Here is an 18,217-nt window from a genome sequence, read left to right on the forward strand (position 1 = left end):
GCTAAGGACCCTAGGCATTTGCTGGGAAGCAGATTAGGAACAGGGTCTCTGCTGCAGAGTGCTGAGTACTGAGGATCTCTGGGCCCCAAAGGGTTCAAGTTACTTAGATCTAAATGCTGCCAATAAAAAAGGCATTGGCTTCTGAAATCTAAAAGGCAGGCCGTGTGATTTACACAGGTTGGTAAGGACTCCTTTTGCAGGCATTTGACAGCACTGCCTAACCCAGCCCACAATGATGCGGGAGGAATTGAGAAGACACTAAGATGTGAGGATCTCACACGGTCCCCACCCCTTTGAATGGTCCTCAGCTTGCCACTTTCAGAAGAAAAGACTGCTGCTCTCCTTTTGCATCTTCTGGGAATCACCCTGCGCTCTAGGACAGAGGAACTGATTCATTCCAATGCAAAGAAGAAGAAAAAGCATTTGGAAAAATTCACATGAATAATTTCCCCAAATCCCATTAGGACTCAACTATGATTCACAACGTAAGTAAGAGAGAAAGTTCCCATGTTGAGGTGAAGTGGTGACAGTGGGTAAGGGAAGACAATCTAACTTTCATTTTGAAAACTTTCTCTCCACGTAACCTTTCTCCCTGCAGTAGATTCCCATATGGAAGAGAATCTACACATAAAATATTCTACAGCTTAAGTTTCGGGAAATGATACATTTTCACTTACCTCTTGCTCTCGTTTAGACTTGGGGTGTCCCCGTCATGTGTTTGGAAGGTGAATGGATCATGGCAGTGGATTCCTCCCTCAGGGAATTCAGTAGCTAAGTGTGCACTCAGGGTGTGGAGGAGGCTGAAGTGGGGGGTCCCCTGGTGTATCTGAATGAGGACACCTTCCTCCCCCGCTCCTCCCTTCCTTCTCTGCCTCCTGGCCACAAAGATGTGAGTGGCTTTGCTCCAAGACAGACCCTTCCCACCGTGCTATTCCAGTATTTGATCCTGCCCACCATGGATTGAAAACTTGAGCCAAGATAAACCTCTGTCCTTTCAGTTAAGCATGCTGGGTATTGTGTCCCAGGGATGAGGTGGTGATTAAAATTCCTCTACGAATTTTTCCCCCACCAAGTCGAAATATTTTTTGAGAAAATATGCATGATACATAACCTTCAAAATTTGAAAGAGCAGTACTTAGAATATTTCTATGGACACTGAAAAAACAACAGGAGCATGGAGGAATAGAATTTGCTGTTTCCAAACTAACAAACTTCAGTCACAAAGGATTTCTTACCATGATACCCGTGTGGAGCATTATGTAATGCACGGTTTGGGTGACATCAGCTGCATGAATCAAATTGTGATAGGGATTTTTGTACTTGCTGTAACCAACTTCCAAAGCTTCTGCAAAGGCAATTAGGCAAGAAACAGGAATCTGTGGAGAATAATAATTATAATTACATCTTGCCCAAGAGAGTGTCACCACATCAGCATGAGTATGGCATTTGGGGTGGGACACATAAGAGAGTCAGATGTCAGCAGTGGTTTCTTTAAGTTGAATGCAGATGTTCTGAAAACTGTCACTAATGTATTAGCTTTCGATCCCAAGAAGTATTGCACTCTCCAAGTATTTAACTTGGATAATGAACTGAAAGCTTTAAATTTTTATATTTTCTAGAGTTGGGTAAGAAGACATTCTTAAAGGGGTAAAAGTTTCCAACTACAATTGGTGGAGTCCAATTATCCTGTCCATAATACAAGTGGGCTACAATGCGCACTCTTGGTCCTTTCTAGGTCCAGTAACACCACTTTTAGAGGAAAGGATGAAGGTTACAGGCTGCAGACTACTCAAAAGTATAGGCCAAGTCCATTGCTTAGATGGTTCCAAATGAAGTTAATTAGAAGTCCTATAATTTCAGTTTAAGAAAACCTGTTAAAATAGGTTCTATTTTTTTAAAGAAGAATGGAGATCTATTATATTACTTTGCCATTGCTTCCAATCTTTACATGATTATTTTGTGAATAATATGGGCAATGCTAGTATTTGTTATATACTGGCTCCACCACTTTCCAGGCATATACATCAAAATGTCAGTGTGTTACAGAGACTGGTTCTACCACGTGATGACCTCAGCCCCCTTGTTCTGTGACCTGCTAACTAGAAACATACTAAAATGTATGGATGAAAGCCCAACATTCGCATTTTCATTTTTACGCAAGCAACCAATTTTAAGAACATTAAATGTTCATCCCACATTTCTGACCTTGAAGCGGTTCATAAGATCGTATCTGGTAAACAGTTCATAAATCATAAACTTCAGACTATGTTCTCCACTTGCTTCATTTAGAGCAAATACATCAAAAGACCATTTATCAACATCCTGTAGAAAAAAGAGTAAACACATTAGGGGGAAATATCATATAGTGCCGAAGCTTTTGATGGAAAATTATTTGAAAAATTAGGTATTGTACCATCTGCAGGTCATATTTCACTGAAGAATGTTAGGCTGTATTTTACCAGGCTCTGATATGACAGGGGCACAAGTGAGGATATTGTGTATAGTAAGCTGCAAGACCCACACAAGCCACTGTCGAATGGCTTGGAATTTCAGCACGAGTCAGTAGTTTGGCTTAAAACCTTCATGTATTCTGTCCTTTTCTGGGAAACAACTAGTAGACAGAGAGAGAATATATGCTATCTTATTATTTCTGGGTAGGTGGGTCACCTACGGGTGATAAAAGGAAGTGGGTCCTTCTCTTGAGGAGGGAGGATAGTAATTTTGCCGTTTCACGCAGTTTGTAGGGAAGCAAGCCAACCCACAGGGAACAGGTACTCTGGGAAAGAACCCTTACAGGGGCAGCCGGAAGCAGGGGTGTCCAAATGCTTCATAATTTTGCCTTTAAAATGCCTTAAGAAGCACAGTATTCAGACGGAAACATTGAACTGTCAGCAAAGAAGTTCCAGCATTTTTTTTTACAAGCAACAGCTTTAATATTGAACAATATAAACAGACAGCTTGCTTTAAAGTCATACATTAATTTTGCAGTTAAATGGAGCTTATTAGTTTCCTTTACCTATCCCCACCTCAATACCCACACTGGGGATTAAATCCAGGTCCTTTACATTGACCATGGGACACTGCCAGACCCTTCTTTTAGTTTTTGAGACAAAATATTGCTGAGTTGCTAAATTGCCCAGGCTGAACTCAGATTTGCAGTCCCCCTGCCTCAGCTTTCAGAATGCTGGGATCACAGGCCTATGCCATCAGGGCACAGTTCAATTGCCTTGTTAGCATGCTTATGAATATCAGCTGTCATGTGCTAAAACTTAACTGAAAGTCTCATAAAAAGTATTTCAACCATTTCTTTTAAAACAATTTCCTTTGAAAAATAAAAATAACAGACTCAAAAGGTACTTTCAGTCACTTGAAATTACACACCAATGAAATGTTTCGGTTTACTTGTAGACCATTGTAAAATTCCTTCCATTTGCTCTAATTAGATCCCAAAACACTGGCTTAATCTCTTTGTAAATTAAAAAATCTTTCCTAGAGGTTTCGTGTAAAGGATTTTTGCTGTGAGGAAAGCTCAAAAGAGGCCAAGGAATCTTTTATCAACTTCCAAAGTCAACAGGCAAGAGTGAGCATGAACTCTCTCAAGCCTGCTCAGAAGTTGCAGCTAGGGGGCTCCCCCTGAGTAAGCAGTTAGGTTTCTGTCCCTCAGGGAGTGTCAGGAATGGCAACGATTCACATGTGTGAACTTCCACGCTGTGTGCGGCCTCTGTACTGTTAGGCTGAGCACAAGACAAGGATTTTTTCAGATAAAAAGTTATTAAACTAAACTATTCTTCACTGGTGATATTTCCTCCCTCAAACTCTTACTTGATGTGTTTTATGAAACAGAATTTCAGAAAATCACATTTTTTGTGAAAATAATTTCAGACTTTTGTGTTTTGTTTGTTTTGCCATACTGAGGAATGAACCCATGGCTACATCCCCAGCCACTTGTATTTTCTATTTGGAAATAGGGTCTTGCTAAGTTTCCCAGGTTGTGCTTAAATTTGTAATCCTCCTGCCTCAGCCTCTTCAGGTGCTTGGACTGCAAGCATGAAATACCACATGGACCTTTAGTTGGTTTTTAAACAAAAGTTTTTAAAACGAAGAGTATAAAAGTAAGTATTTTTCTTGCATATTGTTGAGGAAATAATAAGAAAGACAAAATCTCTCAAGAACAGAGGATTAATTAATATCTTTTAATGCAAGATTTTACTTATATCTATGTTTTTATTGTAATTTTAAAAACCTAAGAAGCATCCAAGATGAATACTTTTTAAGTTAATAATTTAAATTTAATATCCCACAGAGAAAAGCCAAATGTAAAGAGGATATTTAAAAGGAAATTAAAACACAAAAAAAGCAATGTAAATTTAGATTAGGAAAATAACAATCAGAAATAAAGCAGCCTAAGATCATCTATCTGTTGCTTGTAGCCTTTAAAGTCTTGGCTAATACAGCACAACGACCAGGAGACAAAATTGAATTCCCTCAACCAAAATAAGAGACCGAAGAAATAAGAAATTTGGGGGCTGAGCCAACAAATTATTCTGTAGAAATAATAGCTGGACAAACATGCATGTGTCCAGACATAGAAAACGAGGACAAGAGAGCCCCAAATTTTCCTATTTTGGAGCACTGATTCTAGTTACTTCTCACATGTGTAATTCTGCAATTGCACCTCGGATTTGAGCAGTGTCAAGAAAAGTCAGAGGTAAAAAGGAAACATTTCTTTTGTCCATAATTTTATCTTACATTTAGTATTTTTCTCCTGTTTAAGAATTTAATCATTTTCTTACATAGAAGTTTTATCATTTAAACATAACTCACCAAAAGATCTGTTTTGCAATGCATTGATCTCTTCCCTAACACGAGTATATACATAAAAAAAAAATACTCTGTGTCTATTCTGACAAGTACTGGTGCCACCACAAAATGGAATTCAAGATGCACTTAAAGCATGAAGAAAAAAATCGACAGGCATGAATACAAACCAACATGCATGTATATTCACTGATCGAGTTCTTAGTGTAAATAAGCCTCATGTAATTCTACGGAGTTTGGAACAACTTGTAGGAGGTGCCATCAGCATCTATGGTGAATGTTTCAGTAAAAAAATTGGTTACAGTAAAAGACACATTGCCCTTAATCCCCCTCAAAATATACCCCTGGCTTCAGACAGACTCGTCAGCCCTTCCCACTGCTTTCTGAAACAGTTCTAGGAGTCCTCTTTTGTGAGTGGGGTTCAGGGATGTGATCAGAAATACAGGGAATGGGGCTGCCACCCAGTTCCATCCTATGGAAGAAAGGCTGGCAGGAACATGACTGTGTGTTCTCCTTCACCTGATTCACCATAGCGACCCTCATGCGACTTATTTCTTGCTGTTCCCCAAAGCCAAAATGACCATAAAAGGGAAATGCTTGGAATTGATTTAGGATATCAAGACAACCAGAATATCACATCCAAAGACACTCACGGAAGAGGACCACCAGAACTTTTCAGAGCGTGGCAAGAATGAGTACAGGTGACTGAATTAGAATTTAATACACTGTCAGAAAGATATCAGGTCCTTGAGGAGGTCAACACAGACGATAAGCCACATACAATCTGTGGCTGGAGGTGAACCGTATAGAAGGCTCAAGCTGGGGATGCAATAGCCAGGCCTCCACGCCTCCCCGGAGATAAATAGCAACCTGAGATTGTACTGTCATCAGCACCATCTGGCCCAGTGGTCCAGTTGGTCCTTCATGGACATTAGACCCATAGGTGGGTGACCAGAACATCTGGACCATTTCTTTCCTACAACTTACTTCTTCCATGTACCTCTGCTACGTGACTCACTTCATTTGGATGAGTATTAGTAAGCAGCTATTCGTGTTATCCTACAGGCTGCCTGGCGTTTGACCCTCATCGTAGCCAAGATGTGATCTTGCTGTATAAATTACTCCTAACAAAGAACCTTCATAATCACCCACTCTTGGAAGTCCAGGAGCTATTGTTCTTCTCTTTATTTTCAGTAAAACTCCCCTAACTTTCTCCTTTGCTTCAAACTTCATTCCCTAATGTTGGGAGACCACAACATCAGCACATCTGCCATCTAACATTGGGAGTTACTTTCCCAAACAGAATGGTGTGGAGGAAGGGTATTTTGGAAGAGGAGTCAATGTCAAAGTGTCTTTTATTGTAATACATTAAAAAAAAAACCCTAAACAATAGCTGTAATTTTCGATCATACCTTGTATTGTATAAATGGTTAAAATAGTTTTCACATTCCAACATGTAGGCTGCAGCAAACAACTACCTATTTTTCCCCCATCCACTTACAGAAGATTTTTAGAAACAACTTTTGTAAATGAAAATAATTGAAATTATTTCACCTTTAATGTTACTATGACAGCTGCTGGATATGCCAAACCAACCATGTGGTAGTTTTTCCTGTACATCCTAAAAAAATAAAATAAAATTAAGTGTAAAAATAAAATTAATTTGTTTCAAGTTTTGAGCTATTTCTTAAATATAAGGGAAAAGATTATTCTTGACTCCTTTACTTTTTATCACTCCATTCATGGCAACAATGGTAACTACAGCCAGCATTTATCCATCTACAGTGACAAATATCAACAGCACTCTGTGTACTCATAACCATCTTACAAAGTTAATTTGATTTTAGATCCCGGTAAGAATATCTTTTGCTGAATTTCATCTGAATAAAAGAGGGATTGTAGATTCTCATGTGTCACTACATCCATCACAGCAGGACATTCGTCTATGTCCATCTATGTGCCAAAAGTTTTGGACTAGAAGTTGAATGTCATGAAAATATTTTCTCTCTAGATTTTCATTTCTACTCTTTGCAAAATGGAATTATAGGAGGGTACATATAGCATCTTCACGATTTATCCAGCTTCATTTTTGTTGTTAAGAATACTGGGAGAGTCTCTACTGACAGAAATTAAATTTTTTCAAATTGTCATCCAGTATTATGTAAGAAAGTTCAGAAAGTAAACAAATTTCTATTTGCATATTAATAAATAACAAAAATATTTTTAATCTGGCAACTTGAAAATTATTTGGTTTTTTCATTTTATGATGGGAAAATTAACAAATTAAACATGAGATGCCCTCCACGTAATTCATGTGAGTGCAAAATCCAAAGCTACCATGATGTGCACAAAAGTCAGTGGCTTCCATGTGGGACCATGATGAACTCTTTCACCCAGCCTTGGGAAGAAATAGTTCACCTGAGTCCCAATCATGTACCTTAATTTTATATCAGGCTAGTGTACAAAACAATCATGTTCCTAGGCAATATTGCTCCTTCCTAAATGTCTGGATGATGTGCTAATTTAATTAAATATAACCATAAATATGGTCCATATTAGAAAGTCCTATGAAAAACATTTTGCATCTTTTATAAAATCAAGGTGGAAGACTTTAACCTTTTTGAATCAGTACACTCTATGTTAAAAACCCAAGACACTTACTCAATTTCTATGTAAATTTTTAAAAAGACAATAAGAATCATGTAGCTCATCACATTTACTTGGTAAATCTTGAATTCTTTGAAGCTCAAAATTCTGATATGGTTTTTAATGATATCTCTAACCTAAACTTACCTGTCTTCCCATTTGATCTCAAAAAATTTTGTTACTTTATTTTTCTGCTTCAGTTTTATGTTTATTTTAAATGACTATAGTCATTTTTGGAAGCAAGTGACCGGGTTTAACAAAAACTCATCCTTTATCTTCATTGGAAGATTTGAGGCTAGTTTATGAATAAAAACACATTCATTACTCCACCGAGATAGATGTAAGCATTCTAATCCTGCTGAGAATGAAAGTAGAAAACACACCATGAAGGATGGAGAAAATGACAAGGTGGACCCTTAGTTGTAGGATTTATGTGGAACAAGCAGCCTTTTCTACTTATTTTTCTTTTCATTATTGCTTTAAAAATCGTGATTCAGGGGAAATTGAAAGGGCAACGAAGAGGGGAAAGCTCAGTATAAAACCCAAGAAGGAATAAGAATTTTTAAAACATTAAGTGATATTAAGTTGGTTTGATTTCCTGGAACAGAAGGGATTGTAAGCAGAGACTAGAACACAGGCTTTGAATCGCAAAGCAGACACATGCTCTGTGACCTTTTGGACATTATTTAATGTTGTTTGTAAAATGAGAATTATCAGCTTCTTATGAGGAGCAAAGGATATACAGGCCTGGCATAAACAAAAAATAAAAAGATATAGAAAACTAGGATGATTTTCTCATTGGTCTGTAGCCAGTTCCCTGAGTCACACAGCTCACAGTTTTTTCAGGGTTTCCCAGGGAATCTTAGTGAATCTCTTAGTCTGGAAGTAGACTGATAAACGAGTATCTTTGTACTTTATCATCTAAGCAACCAAAAGACACAAAGGATCATCCTAGGAGAGAGAGAAAGTTCCCCATTACCATGCTTTTCTGACCCTATCATCAGGAGTAGAATGCTAGGATGAAAAATTAGAAATAGAAAATTAAACAGAAATGAAGATGATTTCCCTGGAATTGAAGATACAGAAGAAATCTTTAATCTAGTGGGCCCCTTCTGTAAATATATGATATATTAAAAGTGTTTCTGAGAAATAGTAGTGAATTTCTTAGGAACCTACAAGTAAGTAATGAAGTCTAACTGAAAAGATGGTGGATTAATTTTGGAAGTTTTCAATCTAATTACAATATGTAATTTAGAAACTTAGGAAAACCTTTTACCAGGCACTGTGCTAGGGGACAGATTACTTAGTGGAGAACAAGAAAAATATATATACTAACTCAAGGCAGTTATTATAATGTGAAAAAGGAAGAAAAAAGCACAGCATGCCTCCAAGGGGTGGTATTTCAGAGGTGAGTTACTGGGGTGCTTGGGACTTTCAGAGTGATTAAGCAAGGGCTCTGGAATGATAGAAATCACCTGCCAGTGCTGCAGCGGGGAAGAATCATTTCTCACAGGAAGAACGGAAGGATTAATGGCTCCCACACAGGAGGAAGTTGAGAAATGTTCTTAGGATTGAAAGTAGGCTAGTACTGATAGTCAGGCAAGGACAGCTAAAAAGTAAGAGGGGCCTGGTTAGGCAAGGCCTGGTCACTGAGTGAAACAGGAAACCATCAAAGGGCTTTAACTTTAAGGGTGACAGGACCCAATTTATAATTTTACAGGATCGCCGTGAGTGCTGTGTGGAGAGGAAGGAGGAAAAGGTGGCCCAGGGAGAAAGTTACTGTAACCTCTGCTGACAGATAAGCAGGCCTAGGCCCTGAGGGTAAGGCGTAGTTCCAGGCCCATTCAGGCTGACTGACAGGACTCCCTGAAGTGCTGAATCCTGAGAGGGAAGTGTCAGGAGAGGAAGCCACAAAGCTTCCAGAAGACTTAATTTTCAAGATTGGAGATAATTATTTTTTAAAAATTCAAGACAAGCATGTCACTAGTGAAGATAAAATATATTTTATTTCCAAATGTTTTAAGGATATCAATTTTAAGGTTGCTGACTTATTTAGTTACCTTCAGTATATTTTTTTATTCCTATATTCCTAATTTGTTTGGAGCAGTATATAAAAGTGGAAATTTGGCACATCAATGCATTTTATCAAATTTTTCATCTTGTCTTGAGCAGAAATGCAAATTCACTTGATTTTCATGCAGTTTTGTATTTCTCTTTGGTTTGCCTAGTTCTGTAATATTTTCTTAAATGAAGGAGACAAAATATATATTCCTTCAGCAAATCAAACATGCTCTTTTGTTTGTGATTCTCTCACTGACTTTTTAAAATTCTCTTTAGATATTTTTAATTTGGTGCTATGGGAAATAACCTTAACACTTGCCTGTGTTGTTTCAAAAAATAGAAATATGATTAGAGAGAGCACCGAATCCTAGCCACTAGACCATCAGGGAGGGAAGATGATTAGAAATGTTCTTTCTCCTCAGCCCTGGCTCCTTGCTGTAGACATAATGGTCCCAGTGCAGAACTGGGAGAAGCTTATTCACCAAGAGGGTAGCGTCAGATCACAAACCAATCACACTATTTCTAGTGTACTTTTATCTAAGCCAATTAGATATGGCTAAGACATTTGAAAAGTAATTTGAATAATCACTCAGATGTTATTTTAGATGATATAGCCACAATACAAGACATTAGGAACATCACATGCTGTGATTATAATACGTCTTTAAATTGCATAGTATTCTTCATGTAATGCATTCTCATTTACATTTTTAAAACCCATGTCCTTCCCACTTTCCCTTAAGAGAGTTAAAGTTTGTAAAGTTTTTTGGAAATAATGGCCACAAATATGAAAGGAAAATTGCCATAGTCTTCTTTAAATCTGAGGTATATCCCACCCTAAAAATCTTTGTTTCTCGCTTTCCTTAGTTTTTAAATAATTTTTTAATATACAACAATATCATTTTTTAATCTATAGGATTTTGATAGCTACTTTTCCACTTTGTTAGGCATATTTATTTTGAATATTATTTGTGGTTTTAGTTCTGAAACATCCTGTTTCCTAGAAAGAAAAATTAAGTGTTCTCTTAAAAGTTCCAAGAGTGCAGAACTGGCTTGTATTAATGCGTGTTTCACATTGGAAACCCTTGTGGTCTAGGAGCCATTGGATACCTCATTCCAGTGGCAGAAATGTGAAAGAAAAAATTATTTTCAAAGGTGGAAAAGACAATTCCTCTCATAGAGGAAAGATCTGTAGGACAGAAAAAGGCCTGCTTGACTTGGGCATGTAGATTGCTACCCACTGTAGAATTTATTAATGTACCTTTTATTTAGATGAAATTAGTTGTATAACACATGAATGTATTAGAACTATTTTTAAACAGTTATTCACAACCATTCATTTCAGGATTGTCATTCAAAAAATGCCTTTGCTTTCAGTCTTCATATTAACTTAATATAAATAAAAATAATACACTCAGGATAAGGTACTTTTTGTTATAGTTAAGTTTATCATAAAGTTCTAAATCTGATCATTCTAGTTGAATTTATGGTTGCGGTTTTCTTCCATGAGTAAAATAAAGTCCTCTTATACCTGTGATACAATGTTTGTATTTTCTGCCTTTTGGATCTTGTTGTCTTGAGATACCAACGTATTTGCCTACCTTTCCACAAAAATTCCAGCTTGGACAGCATGCACGATGCTTCGAAACTTAGGCTTTTCCTCTGGTTTCTTTTTTGTCATCCCCATTTTGCGTGTAAAGGTAGAAGCCAACCAGTCCCGGACTTCCGATGGGACAGAGTCGGTCTGAATGTCACTGAGCTCATCTTCAGTGTCCAGCAGTCTTCTACAGAAATTTATGCAGATGCAATAGTACAGAAAAAGTGAAAAAATATATTAATAAAATAAGCATCACAGTGGGACTTTTAAAGAGAACAGATCACTCTCTTATTGCTCCTTCATGTGGACAATTTAAAGAAAGAAAAAGTTGGGGGCTAACATTTAGAAAGCTCTTATTTTCTCAACTTGATCATTTTCTGCAGGCAAGAATTAAGACACAAATTCCCCAAAACTGAAGTACAATAACAATAATTTACGAGCCGCGGTAATATACCCACTCTAATAACACAACCTAGAGAAGGCAGGAAAGAAAATTCATAAACAGACGTCTGCTACTAAAGCCAATGAAGTAGAAGGCAAAAAGGGTGTTGAAGTCCTAACAACTGTCTTACATTTAATGATTATATATATACAATAGACACACACACGATAGCGTACATGCTTTTTGAGTAAGGTTTTGAGTTTCCAAAAGTCACTTGCAAATGCTATTTCACTGGATAAGTATCTCACAACTTAAAACAAAATAACCACATTTAAAATATTCTTTCTGGTGTCAACTTCCTAGATTTAAAAAAATGAAAATAGAGACAAATGGAAAGGACAGTAAATGAGTTGTGTTCCTCTAGATCCATGAGAAACTGATTCCGTGACTGCCTGACCCCTAAGGTACTCACATCGCCTGCTCAAGGCTGAGCTAAAATGGTGAGTAGAGTACTTGTATGTAATCTGTGCACGTCTTCCTGCATCCTTTAAATCACCTGTGCATGATTTATAGCACTGAATGTGCTATAAATGCCTTGTAGAGTTGTTACAATGCATTGTTTAGGGAACAATGACAAACAACGTAATTTGTACAGTTTTGGGATTTTTTTTTTTTTTCTGAATGTGTTTGATGTGCATGCATTCGAATCTCAGATGTAGAGCTCTGTTTTTTTTTTTTTTGTTGTTTTGTTTTGTTTTGTTTTTTTTTGTCTTTTTCCTTTTTATCAGTACCGGGGATAGATGTAGAGCTTTGACACACAGGGTCAAATATATTTGAATCCTTATGTTAGGAGACTAGGCGAGGAAGTGGAGGAAACTCCAGGTAAGAGGCAAGTCTAGTTTCAGGGTGGAAGCTGGGTGGGGTTGGAGCTACAGGAAACCAAGAGTGTGAAGCAGTGGGCTGGACTTGACACCACTCCCCCTTGGTGTGAGCTCCAGGCAGAAGAGCTTAGTCTGCTGCCCTGGAAACGCAATGGAGAAAGTGTCCTTATTTCAAGGCCAGTCAGCTGCAGGAATTAAGAGCTCCCTACAGTTCTGAATGGGTAAGAATGTGTGAAAGACTCCCCACAAAATACAAAAGCAGCTTTGCACCTCAGCAGAGCTGTGCCACCTGGGAAAGCACAGGGCAGCTCTGCTTGTCCTGTGACTTGGTTATTTCCTCCTCCCTGCACCAGGTAGGTAAGCTTTGACCTTTAGGCTCCATTCACTTTGGCAAATGCCTCTGCACAGAATGAGGCCTTCTGGCTATGAGCTGACCGCAGAGAAGGTAGTCAGAGGTGGCAGACTTTGCTAAAGTCTCAGAGCCTAGCTCCACACCATGTCAAGGAGGCAGGGACAAAACAACGGGCAAAAAAGAACGAGGTCCGTGCAGTAGACCAAAGACAGGCTCAGAGAACAACCTTCCGAAGAGTAAATCCTCAGATTCTTCACATGACCTCCTAGCTGTATGCAGAACACGGTCACTTGCCAGTGTCTGCTTCACATGGTGTTCACCAGGCACAAACACTCCACAAAGAACAGCGCGATCTTGAGTGCCGGAGTCACAAAAGCACACCTATGCATTTCAAGTTAAAAAAAAAGACCTATTTGGATATTAGCATTCATTAATACTCACTTTATATTATTTTTAATTTGCTTTTGTTTCTTACGTTTGGATGACCTTGATTTTCCTTTAAATCGGCGATGCTGCTTTTTAGCACGAGACTTTTTCTTAGCCTTTTTGCCCATTTAAACGAATCCTTAGCCTGGTTTAGCAAGATCTGTACCACATAACTCAAGGATTTCATTACATGAAAGTTATGCCATTTCCCTTATCTGGCGTACGGATGTCAGATAAAAGCCCAGAACAGGTGGAACCTGAATCACTGTGCTGTAAGCCTGTGACATCACCGTGACCCCAACATTCCACTGCTGCTTTATTTCATCACCTGGTCTGACTATGTGCTAATGGTTGACAATTTCTCAATAGCAAATTTGGTACTGGTGGCTTTTGGAAAGTGCACCCTAAAACTTATAATGAACCATGATCAAACATGACAAAATCAATGCATGGAAAAAAACAGTCCTCATTTGAATGTACTATTCAGGATCTGGCGGTTTTTCATTATGAGGCATGGGATTATTTGTTGAATAGGAAAGAACATAGTTTCAGGGAAAAAGCACCATGAATTAATGACTGGGTATAGGAATAAAAGAAGTAAGTTGTACAGAAAAAAGCATGGAATGTGCTACGACAGAAGTGAAAAACACAAATCTTGAAAAAGCAACAGATATTTCTGTGGTGTTTAATTTGATGTGTCAACATGAGCCTCTGTGAAGTGCAGTGGTTTGGTCAAATACCAGGCTAGACGCCGCTGTGGAAATATTAATACTTCAGTCAAAAGACAGAGTAAAGCAGAATAGCCTCCGGAGTGGGGGTGGGCTTTACCCAATCAGTTGAAGGCCATAGGCAAAAAGGACATCAGGAACCCCAAAGAGAGAGGACTTCTGTGTTCAGACTGTGATATTAGTTCTTGCCAGAAGTTCCAGTTTGCTGGCCTGCCATACAAATTCCAATCCTGGACAATCATGTGAGCAGTTCCTATAATCAATCACTCTCTCTGTTATCTGTGAATACTGCATGGTAGCAATCAGTATAAACCAGATAGAAGATGAAGGCTCAGCTGCCCATGGATATTTGAGAGAGTGCATCAACCCTGGTTTAAAATATAATACTCTGGTTTTAAAATATAATAAAAATTGTACTTGCTTGTGTTTTGACACAGGGTTACGCTATGCAGCTCGGGCTGGCCTGAGTCTTCTTGTTCTGTCTCAGTTTCCCCACTTCTCAGATTACCACTAGACCCAGTTAGAGACCTCGTTTGTAATTGACTGAAACACATTTGAACATTACAGATCTAAAAGCTGTACTGTTTAGACATTTAAAAATATTATCGATTGGTCTCATTTCATATGGATGGAGATATACATATACATGTGTGTGTGTGTGTGTGTGTGTGTGTGTGTGTGTGTGACTGAAATGGAACCTCAGGCTTTCACACTGCTGCATTTCTAGCCTTCTCTTACCTTTCTTTTCTGTCCTTCTTTCTTTTTGTTTACTTGTTTTGAGACAGGGTTTACTAAGCAACTGAATTGCCTAGGCTGGGCTGCAAGTTGCCGTCCTCCTGCCTCTGTCTCCCAATGCTGAGATTATACACATTCACTGCCATGCCAGGCTGGGGTTAATATTTCAATGGAAAGACACTAACAGGAAGAGAAAGCTGATATAATGTGATTGATTACGAAAGGAAATGCTACTTCAGATGAGAAAGAGGGCCAGGAAGTCGTCACTTGAGTTAAGACGGAAAGAATAAAAATTACATAGAATTCAGTCTGGGAGACAGAACGTGCAGACAGAGGGCAAGCTAGTGCAGGGCCCTGGGCAGGGTCAGTACCAGAGTGTCAAAAGGACAGAGCAGAGGACACATGTGACCAGATTGTACCGTCAGGAGGCAAGTGTCAGCATCAAGCTTTAAAAGGATCTTGTCATATTTGCGATGGAAAATCATTGAGAAGTTTGAGCAGAATGGTATAATTTACATTCTGAAGGACCTCTCCGAATTCTTTTGGGGATTCTAAATCTAATGTTTTCACTTTGGTGGAGAGGCTACAATGACCTGGGCACAAATGCAAAAATGGTCTTTTATTTTGCAAGTTCGTTACTTTTCAAAGCTTTCATTACTAGGCATCATTTCTCCTGTACACCCTGGGATACCCTTTTAACACATTTCATGACTATTTTCTCAAATCATAACTACTCTTCTTCCCCTTGTCTCATTTGTGTGGTTTTGTTCTTTCAAAAAATAGAGTACGCCTATTACTGATCTCTTTTTTCTACTTTTCATGTCTATAATTGTTCCACTAAGACCTCTTTTTCTTAGTAACGCCTTTGCATGCATTCTGCTTTGGTTACCTTAATTTTACATTCAAAGTATTTTACTTGCAAACACTTCACTGTGTTTTTCATAATGTCTTTTAATTTTGAAAATGACTTTCTATAGTCTTCTCTGCCTCTTCTACTGTCTGGGTCATGTGTGCCCATTTTCAACTCTTCACATTGTATTATTTATGTTTAGAGCACCTAGATCTTTATATTACATTTACTACTTTTTCTACAGAAGTGATCATTAATTTCTTCAATTTACAGGAAAAGTTCCCAAATAATTTCATGTCTCTGGCGTATGTTGTTTGCTATGGTTTCCTGTCCCTTTTCCTTCCTTTGAATAGTATTTTTTCATGGATTCTGTTTTACTTCTTTATTGTTCAAGTTTGAAGGAGTGTGTTTTCTTAGTCAATCCGAAGAGTGAAGGGAAAGTCTGGGGAGAATGTATGCAAAGGACCAGAGGGATCCCAGTGTGAGCCAGGATGTGCGCCAGTGTCTAAGACGTGGTAGAATTTCCTGTCTGTCCACCCTACTGAGATGGAAAGTTACAGGTCAGCACTCAAAGATTCTACTCTGCTCCACAGCCCTGAGTCAAACAGCCTGCGCAAGTCTGCAGCTGGCATCCGTGCATCTGTCTCTGCTGCTCTAGAACTGAATGGGAAATGGGAAAGCCTCCATCGTCAGCCAGAGCTGCACGGGGATCTTTTTATTCTGGGGGGGGGGGGGAATTTCTGTGTTTTGTTTGAGAACCAGTGACCCTCTCTAAGCAAACTCCACTCTGTCCTCACTACCTAAAAATATTTACCCCAGATGATCATACATGATTATGGTTTGGGGAATAGTGCAAGGATGGGAATGATAGACATTTTTAGTCTAAAGTTCTACATCCCTGAGTTATAGAAGCGTAACATTGGGAGTAAATGTACTGTTGCCACTCACCTTTTAAAATTGCATTTAGCTTACTTTGCCCCTGAATGATCACTGTATAATTTTTGGAACAAATTGTAAACAAACTTGCGCTCCTTGACTTACAATGCATTGTTTTCATGTCTCAAAGCAGTGAGCTTAATATTTCAGTCCAATGAACTTTTTTATATGTTCATTTATCAAATACAGTATGGTAAGAAATTCTTAATGAACACATAAATAAGTTGTATCAGTTACTAAGATGATTATTCCAATTTGGAGAGAAAAAGATTGAAAGTCAGATGAATCTTGAATTTAAATGAATATTGGAAATAAACTCCCCACCCATCTCTCTTTTTCCTTTGGATTCTCCCTTAACTTCACATTTGCCTGTTTCTGTCTTCCTTCCTCTCTGTACCACAAGGTTTTATTTGATCTTCAGATTTCTGATCAGGTTGGATAATACAGGGATAAAAATAACAATATAATAAGAAATAGACATTTTGGACTTCATTACAGAGAGAAAATTATTATAACAATGTATTCCCTATACATTTACATAAGATGTCCCTATATCTGGGACTTACATAACATTATGTCACTAAGACATAGATGACTGTTTTTTGGCCTTTACTTCATTTGTGAAATGAATCTGTACAAACAGGTTGTTAAAAACAGATCTCAAACATTACAATTAATTTTGCTTTCCAAACACCCAATAGCTATATTGCTCTGTATTCTACTATTAGAAGGAAATGTGAGCACAGTTGTTTACCCTGAGTTCTCTTAAGATGTGGAAATTTTGGATTTAAGAAAGATAACAAGATGAAAACCTAATCATCAGTGCATTTTCCTTAGGAATTCTTAAAGTGTACTCCACAGAAAAGAAATAAAACATCTATACAAAAACCTTTATCCCTGGTGACCTTGGAGAAATGCTGCTGATATTTGATATGACTTTGTGGGGAGGAGTGTCCCAAAGGAGACAACAAAGCATGAAGTGAGAGCCCCTAAACACAGGGTGTGTGTGAGCTGTGAACACTGACTCCACATCCCATCAGTGATCAGCTGATTCTTGAAAGCTATTTATAGTCTAAATTTTCTCTCAAACTCAGATGACGCATCTCCCTCAGGGCTTATGTTTTGAACTAGAAAGTCTGCAGGGAAAGGGAAGTAAAGAAGGAGGCGGCCACGGAAGGAGAGGTCATGGGATTTTGACTCTCAGAATTACATGTCAGTGAAAAGTATTTCTGTCCACAGTGGACTTTTGGAACATAGTTACAGCCAAGTGCCCACAGCTATTTCCAGGCAATGGGTGCCCAGAATGACACTTTCAAACTATTAAAATTCAAGTTCTGAGTGTATTTAGGTCTCTGACAAGGTACCTAGGCTGTCATCACATTAACTCACTAATAACACCAAGAATTGTCCGCATCACAGTTCTGTCTACATCATTCAACTGAAACATTAGTGGATCTTTTGCAAACACAAAGGGGACCAAGAGATGGGAGAGACCTAAAAAGAATTCAGATGTGTTATATACATGTATCAGCTTCCCATGATGAAGATTATCATTATGCCCAGTAAGCATGTACTAATAAAATTAACAAAATAATAAATAGTAAAACAAAAAAATCTTAAAAGAATTTGGTCCTCCATAGAATTTTTGTTGGAGGAATCTCAGATTTATTTCCAGGGCTGGTACCTGAATTATCCATGTAGAATTTTGCCATTAACTCTATACAGCAAAATTTCAGGTTACATTGAAGTACGTCAAGTTCAGTGTCAGGATGGAAAAGAGGAATATATTTGAAATGCCATATCTA

At 38.1% G+C, this 18,217-nt stretch overlaps 1 protein-coding gene across 9 annotated transcripts in view; it reads right to left on the reverse strand.

The window, feature by feature from the left end:
* The window catches only part of Pde1a (phosphodiesterase 1A), a 305,759-nt gene that overhangs the window by 59,887 nt on the left and 227,655 nt on the right, over window positions 1-18,217 (reverse strand). For all 9 annotated transcript variants that reach the window (XM_023561017.2, XM_023561013.2, XM_013142459.3 and 6 more), the window contains 4 exons: window positions 11,127-11,309; window positions 6,373-6,439; window positions 2,206-2,322; window positions 1,236-1,376 (listed from right to left, as the gene is read on the reverse strand). In XM_023561017.2, the coding sequence (XP_023416785.2) occupies window positions 1,236-1,376; window positions 2,206-2,322; window positions 6,373-6,439; window positions 11,127-11,309 (508 nt within the window). The remainder of the gene's footprint in view (window positions 1-1,235; window positions 1,377-2,205; window positions 2,323-6,372; window positions 6,440-11,126; window positions 11,310-18,217) is intronic.

The sequence above is a fragment of the Cavia porcellus genome, unplaced genomic scaffold (genome assembly GCF_034190915.1).
Source record: "Cavia porcellus strain 051 isolate PalLab524CR breed Dunkin Hartley unplaced genomic scaffold, mCavPor4.1 scaffold_12, whole genome shotgun sequence".
NCBI classification, from domain to species: domain Eukaryota; kingdom Metazoa; phylum Chordata; class Mammalia; order Rodentia; family Caviidae; genus Cavia; species Cavia porcellus.